The sequence below is a fragment of the Phaseolus vulgaris genome, chromosome 11 (genome assembly GCF_051622355.1).
Source record: "Phaseolus vulgaris cultivar YP4 chromosome 11, ASM5162235v1, whole genome shotgun sequence".
Taxonomy (NCBI): Eukaryota; Viridiplantae; Streptophyta; class Magnoliopsida; order Fabales; family Fabaceae; genus Phaseolus; species Phaseolus vulgaris.
The window spans coordinates 49091838-49099812 of record NC_143508.1 but is presented as its reverse complement, the minus strand read 5'-3'; the positions used below and the strand labels follow the sequence as shown (position 1 = coordinate 49099812).

The window sequence follows — 7975 nt, the reverse complement described above, 5'->3', positions numbered from 1 at the left end:
AAATTTCATACTTAAATATCATAATTTCTGGATGTTACGGATATGGTAGTCGTAATACCAATGCTAATAAATCATATTATAAATTTTCTAATAATCAAATAATAATTTGATAATAAATTTTAATTTTTATCGTATTAAATTATTGAATAAAATTCAGAGATATTTTCATCGAAACATAACCTTGTTAACTCAAATATTTTGTAAGAAAATTAATTTTTCACTTTTCATGTGAAAGAAATTTGATGAGGAACTAAGTATGAAAAAAAAATAGCATTCTCAACTTTAATCGTATTAAAACTTACATTTATTTTTAAAAACAAACTAAATATGAAAGATAACAGTCTCAATTTTAATCGTAATTATAAATTTTGTTACGTTGTTAAACTCTTACTAAACATTGTAATTAAGGCGAAAATAGTAGATTACGTTATGGTATACCAGAAACACCCTTTGTCTTCGTTATCGTTCAGGCAGAAAAAACGCGCAAGATAAAGGGTAACTCACGCTGGTGGATCAGAGACAGAGAGAGAGAGAGAGAGTTGCAATGGCGAAAAAAGCAGTGTTGATCGGAATCAACTACCCGGGCACGAAGGCGGAGCTCAAAGGTTGCATCAACGACGTGTGGCGGATGCACCGGTGCCTCGTCGACCGATACGGCTTCTCCGAAGACAACATCACCGTTTTGATCGACACGGACAAATCGTACAGGGAGCCCACGGGGAAGAACATCCGGTCCGCGTTGACCTCACTGGTCCGATCGGCGGAGGACGGAGACGTGCTGTTCGTGCACTACAGCGGACACGGCACGCGCCTTCCTGCGGAAACGGGAGAGGATGACGACACTGGATATGATGAATGCATTGTTCCTTCTGATATGAATCTCATCACTGGTTCGTTAATACTGGATCCGTTTTTTTTGTTTTGTTCTATTTTTGGTTTTTGCTGCGTGGTTATGATCACTGTTTTTCTTCTTTTGGACATGTTTGGGGAAGATTACTTTTCTCAGTTTCAACTGCTTTTGATGTAAAAAAAAAAAAAACTGTTCTGGAAAAGAAAATCTGAAAAAGTAATTTATAATTTATAATTGCTCTTTGTCTATGTAGAAGCAGAATTTATGTTACTTTTAAACAAAATTAATTATTTTAGAACTGAATCTTACCGAATTGATCGAAACAAAAATTATTCTGATTACAATTGATTATAGTCGTGTATAATTGATCTTTGAAAGAATTTGGTTTTTGTAGTTGACTCAAAAAAGATGTTGGAATTGATGAGTTGTTTGTTTTCTTTTGGTTTTCTGGGTTTTGAGATGAAGGAAAAGTTGAACTAGATCTGATTGTATGCGCTTGAAAACAGTCTAGATTTGTGACAGCGTCTTGGGGAATGTTTATGTTTGACTTTATCAAGGGTTGATGAACAACGAATAAGAAATCATCCCCTTATATTAATTTTAGAAAAGATTGAAACACTCTTTCAGATATAGATTACAATTGTTTGAGATTTTATTCATGTTAGCAATCACTATCTATCATGTACCATATTTTATTAGTTATGAAAATTAAATTCTTTCAGTGATGTTACCCATACATAGACAATGTGAAGTTTTTTCTATAATATCATTCAGTTATAGAATATTTTATAATTCAAATTACTAACATTTTGTGATAATTACTCTGCAAGCATATCGAACATTATTTATAAATTCTAACCTATTGACGATATAATTTTATAGATTATATTGATAGTATACGAATATTACACTCACTTACTGATGCTTGTTATTTCACAGATTAAATTAATTTATTAATCCTTTTACTTTAATGGGTGCTGATTACGTTTGTCGAGTTTCCCGAGTTGAGAGCAAATTTGCTCTACCCTGGTCAAAAATGGAAAACTAATGGATCTGTTTAATTAGTAAAATGAGCTGATTCGTGATTTTTCTTTAGCCCTATGTTCATGCTGTGTTTGCTTGAGTAATTCCAACTTAATTGGAAAATAATGGCAGTATTCTGTGTTTTTTGGTAGAACACTTTTGCATTGCCTTTATTTATTTGGGAATAATAAACTATCTGCGTAGGTCTGTGCGAACAGATGATGGATGATTCAGGGAATTTGTTGAAAACTGATTCAGGGAATTCTCCCAGGCCAAAATCATTCTTAATTCTTATGTTAATAGCTACTTTATTCAAACATAGTAGAAGTAAATTGTTATGTTTGAGATGGAACATTGTTGCATCGGCATGAAATTTTGTGGGAAGTAACTGACTATTTGTGTATGTCTGTGAAAACAGATGATGATTTCAAGGAGTTTGTGGATGGGATCCCTAGAGGTTGCAGGATCACAATTGTGTCTGATTCTTGCCACAGTGGTGGCCTACTTGAAGAAGCTAAGGAGCAGATCGGAGAGAGTACAAAGGGAGAGGAAGAACAGTCTGGCTCTGGCTTTGGATTTTCAAACTTTCTGCATCGGAAGGTGGAAGATGCCATTGAGTCTCGCGGATTCCATATCCCTTCAGGTTTGCGCCACCACAGAGGCAGGGATGATGATGATGAGGCTGAAGATAGAGATATTGATCTTCCACATGGGAACTATGGCTATGTGAAGAATAGATCTTTGCCCCTTTCAACCCTCATTGACATACTCAAGCAGAAAACTGGGAAAGATGATATTGATGTTGGGAAACTCAGACCTACCCTTTTCGATGTCTTTGGGGAAGATTCTAGTCCTAAAGTGAAGAAGTTCATGAATGTTATTTTGAATAAACTCCAACAAGGAAGTGGTGAAGGTGGGGGTGGAATATTGGGGTTGGTGGGTGGTCTTGCCCAAGAGTTTCTCAAGCATAAGATTGATGAGAATGATGAGGGATATGCAAAGCCTGCACTGGAGACACGTGTGGAAAGTAAGCAGGAGGCATATGCTGGATCATCCAAACACAGCCTTCCGGCTGGTGGGATTCTGATGAGTGGATGTCAGAGTGACCAAACTTCTGCAGATGCAAGTCCTCCAGGAAACGCTGCCAATGCTTATGGAGCTTTTAGCAATGCAATACAGGCAATAATTGAGGAGAGTAATGGTTCAATAACAAACCACGAACTTGTTCAGAAAGCACGAGAGAAGCTCAAGAAGGAGGGTTTCACTCAGAAACCTGGACTCTACTGCAGTGATCACCATGTTGATGCTCCTTTTGTGTGTTGATCTGTGCCTATCTGATGCAGAGAAAGAGAGAGAATAATGTGTGTTTAGTTGTTTATAGTATATGCTTATGTATTGCTGTGTATGTTTGGACCATGAAAATGAAGTTATTGCTTTCATACATGCTCTGCTATCAGGTATGTACAAATAAAATTATAGTGTCTTTCTTGTTATATTCATTGTGCTGGGAGACTGAACTGTCAGAACAAGGTCCATGCTCCAGACCTCAGATTTCGAATCTGAACACATTGGTGTAAGTGAAATTATTATAAAATGTAGTGTTAAATTTTGTGTCATTTGAATTATTCTTGAGCTTTGTGAGGATTTGAATTTTGTTGAACAAGGTTGTATACTATATTATGTTTAGTTGTATCTCTTTTTTCAGGCGTTCAGAAAATAGGAGAAATGGTGGAAATTTCTTCATTGTTGTCCATTGTTATTCAAACTCACTCTACAAAAAAACAAGATTAATTTGAGACTTGTTAAATCTCCTTTAGAACTTTTGAGTATGATATGCAAAGTGTTTTCACGAATAGGTTCTCTGTATTAGTGTATTATTGTTCTCTGTCTTCTGCCTTTTATACTAAGAGGCTTCAACTAGTCATTGTCTCACTCACTTCAACTTCTTCATTGGTCATCATCTATTGAGATTAATATTGGAGTATTTGACAACTTTGCATTAAAAACATTGCAAGTTGTATTAATAAGAGCATATTAAATGTGTTTAACTAACCAGTCTCCTTTTATGATAACTCAATTTGCTTATTTTTACTGAGCAGCACCTTTAGCTTCTTTTTCAGGAGTTGTCACTTTACTTTGACACAAAAAGTAGATGACTCAGATTTTACAAGTGATTCAAAGAGGCTTCAACTATAAAGTATGTCTTCTGATGCAACTTGACTTTTGTGTATTTGAAACTTTAATATTAGCTATGAAATAATGTAAAGTTGATTTCCTTCACCAAGAAAATTCTTTGCAAAACAAATAAACAAACATAATGGAGTAGTTGTGCCTTTAGAGAGAATAAGCATATGTGTTTAATGCTCTTGTTGCAACTACAACAGATTATCACATTGATAAGTTAGCATACTTATCAGATGCAATGTGCTTTCAAATAGGCACACATACTTGTATATGCAAAAATAACTAAATAAACAATATAATTGTATTATATATATATATGCAAGAAAAGAAGATTTTCTCAAAATAGATGACGTTGTTTAGACTTAAATGAAACTAATATTTGCACAAAATATTCAGAACGCAACTAAAATATTTAAGAACTTTTTTTAATGAAAATAAATGAAAGATTAAAATAAGCGAGGAATGAATATTTTAATTATTTTTAAGTTATATGACTATATATATATATATATATAATATTTTATTCTTCTTTTATTTTAAATGGTAATTTCTCAAAAACGTTGTTTTCTCTTACTTTTTTCTAAGATTTTTTAATGAATTTTTTTCCTTTCATCTTTAAAATCATAAAATTGAGAAGGTATTGAAAAGATATGTTATTTGATTACAAGTTACACATGGATATGAAATAATATGTTTTCCTTGCTCTAGAGATACTATTTCACAATAATTAAAATTTTACATTGAATATCACTTTCTATCTAAGTCATCTAGAAGATGAACTACATTTTCAACACTCGAAGCTTTTTCAAAATGATCTCATGCATGTAAGGTTTGTTGAATATTTTTTATAACCTTAGCATTTTCTAGATGGATTTATTTCCTTATATAGATGTCAAGAGATAATCATTGAAGGTTGTGTGCTTCAAAGTATCTTTAGTCAATGCCTTCAAAGATTCATGACTTTTCGTTGACATTCTCTGCTGTCGAGTATGATGAGATGAGTAAAGCACTCACTTTATCTCTCTGAAGTTTGTGTATCACTAACATTACCAAAAATGGGCTTTCACATGTTGATGAATGATACTATGTATCAAAATCTTCCTTGAAAGATGTTTTTGGTTAACTTGTAGGATTTTGATGATGTGACATCTCAATGATGTGTCTAGTGTTGGACACATATGTTTTTATGTCTATTCTATTATAAATAAGTTGTTTGTTCTTCATGATTTTGAAGAATCGTTTGTTCTTTGCTTTAGCACCTAGTATTGTATGTGTTTATTGTTGTTCTATGTGCCCAGTTTTTACTTACATTTTTCCTCAACTAAAAGTTACTTTAACTTGGTTTCTTCAAGCCTTTTTGTAGTTTAATTTTTTTAAGACATGCATCTAATATTAAAGTCTTCTATGATAACAAGGTATATGCTAACGAATTTGTGTGTCTATTCTTGACATGGTCGTCTAGTCATTTTTCACGTTCATTGTTGATCTATTTATGCTTCTATGATAAGTGTCTATTTCAAGCTCATATGCCATTGCATTTTGTACTTGAATCTTCATCTTACATCTTGCTCATTGTTTGTGATAAGACGTCGTCTTCTAATTTCATCTAGTACTTGCTTCACACTAGGTAGCTAATATTAGATGAACCAAAATTGTCTTATTTGTTATGATCAAAACTTAGTGTCAATAGCAAGACTAGAAGATTGAGACTTAGCATCTTATAAGAGCTTAACTTATCTTTATATCATTAGCACATTTGAGTGAAAATATTTAATGTCAATTTTATCTCTTCAAAAAGTGCATCGTTTTAGTGGTAGAATATCGCTCAAACGATGAATCTTATCATTCAAGAAATCCTTCATCATTTGAGTAACCACTTGTCACTTGAGCGATGAGAGTCCCAAAGAAGAGAGATATTTTTCGACAACTCTTTTACTATGCATCAAGTCATAGCTTAAGAAAAAGACATTGTTGTTTGGGTATCCAGACAATGCTTAAGTAAAAATATTTAGTGCAAGTAATTAGCATTCATTATTGAACGTTGCTCAAGAAATAAATTCGCGCTCAAACAACATACAAAATCAAAGGAAACAACACAATCAAATTATGGTTACACCATTTAATTTAACAAAAAAATTAAACATTCTTAGCATGTTTTTGCTACCAAAGAAAACTAGTTTTACACTCTAAACTTCATAAACTCGATATCCAACCCAAAAGGACTATTAAACACTACATATGAGCCAAAATTAACATGATCTCTATTTATTCATACCATTAACTAATCTCATTTCTACAATATTTTAATTCATACTAATGTACCTAAATCAAAACATAAATAAACAAATGTAAGAGATCAGCTTCCCTTTTGTGGAGGTAGTGTGTTTTCCTAGCAAAGTAGCTCTTCCACAAATGATCTTAAACTCATGGAACTTCCAAAGTTTAATCTCTACTTAACCAACATTTCTCCTGGATTAGATAATCATTATCGTTCAATTTCAATCTTCCATCTTAATGTATATTAAAAGTTCAAATAATGAATTATAAATGAAAATTGTGTCTCTTTCTCGTTATGAATATATATTAGTGAAATATTAACAATACAAAAAATTTATTTTAACTAATCTACACACTTTTTTTTTTGGAAATTTTCTTTAATTTTGAATTTCTTTTTACATAAAAAAAAAATTATTTCTTATGTAACTATGTACAACACAATATGAATATTTTAAATCTTTATCTAATAATGTAATCACAATATTTGTAAAACATGATTTTAATGACATATTAATTAAGTTAATTAGCAAATGAGCAAATATTAGTGCAGTGATAAGTGAAAAAAATTAGGATTAGGATTATTCATAATTTTTGTGAAGGAGATGCGTGTGCCGATAAATTGACTAATTTAAGATTTATTCATAAAAAATTATTTTATTGGTATAATAGGCTTCCATCTAGTTTATTATTAAGAGATATAGTCTACATATGTATTGTTTTTATTATAGTTCTTCTATATTTTTTTTATTTTTTTTTAATAATATTTTTTATGTAATGACATATGATTGATATGATTGTTATTACTTAAACTATCTACTTAGTTGAGATGTGAAATTATATAATAATAGAAACTTTTAATAAAAAAAATAAATTTATTAGTGCAATGAGTTAATGGATTGTTGAAGATGGGGAGGTACATTGAACCGCTGTGAATTATTACAAAACCATATTATTTTTAATTTAAAATATAAAAATAATAGCGATGCCAGCACACTATGACAACACCAGGCAGAGAACAATAATAACGTGTTTCTCATGTTAGGTTTTAAAATTAGAAAAAAATAAATCAAATAAATCTTTGACATCAAAATTATTAACATTTTAGCTTTTAATATAAGAAATAATAGTCTCACCATTTTATAATTTATTATTCATTTTAAATGCACATTTTAAACCTCAATTATCATCAGTAAAGTCGTTTTAGGAACATGACAATATTCCATTCCCATTTAAGATATCAGTAAAGTATATAAAAATTATATATATATATATATATTTTTGTGTGTAATGAGAAAATAAATATGTGAAGTAATAAAAGTTAAATGATACGATTGACAATTTACCGTGTGAATACATTCCTCAGCAAACTTAACATTATTCACGAATTTTATTTAACATTTTTTAGAAATTCAGATACTACTATAAAAAAATTCACAAGTTTAAAACAAAAATTGAGTTTTTTAGAGAATAAAATAACAGAAGAAAAAATATTAAATCTTAATTAACATAATTAATAGTATTAAATTTATTAATAATTTTAATTATAGTTTTACATTATTCTGAAGTAGTTTTTTTATCTGTTTTTCTTTCACATTTTTAAGGTATGAAAAAGAATATGATAATAATTAGAGTTTGGTATTT

The 7975-nt window shown here is 30.7% G+C and overlaps 1 protein-coding gene across 1 annotated transcript; it reads left to right on the top strand.

Moving 5' to 3' along the window:
• Positions 1 to 378: 378 nt before the first annotated feature.
• On the top strand, positions 379 to 3489 carry LOC137830103 (metacaspase-5). Its single transcript, XM_068637243.2, has 2 exons — positions 379 to 890; positions 2292 to 3489. Exons 1-2 carry the CDS (start codon positions 545 to 547, stop codon positions 3194 to 3196), a joined length of 1251 nt encoding a protein of 416 aa, XP_068493344.2. The 5' UTR covers positions 379 to 544; the 3' UTR covers positions 3197 to 3489.
• Positions 3490 to 7975: the final 4486 nt, after the last annotated feature.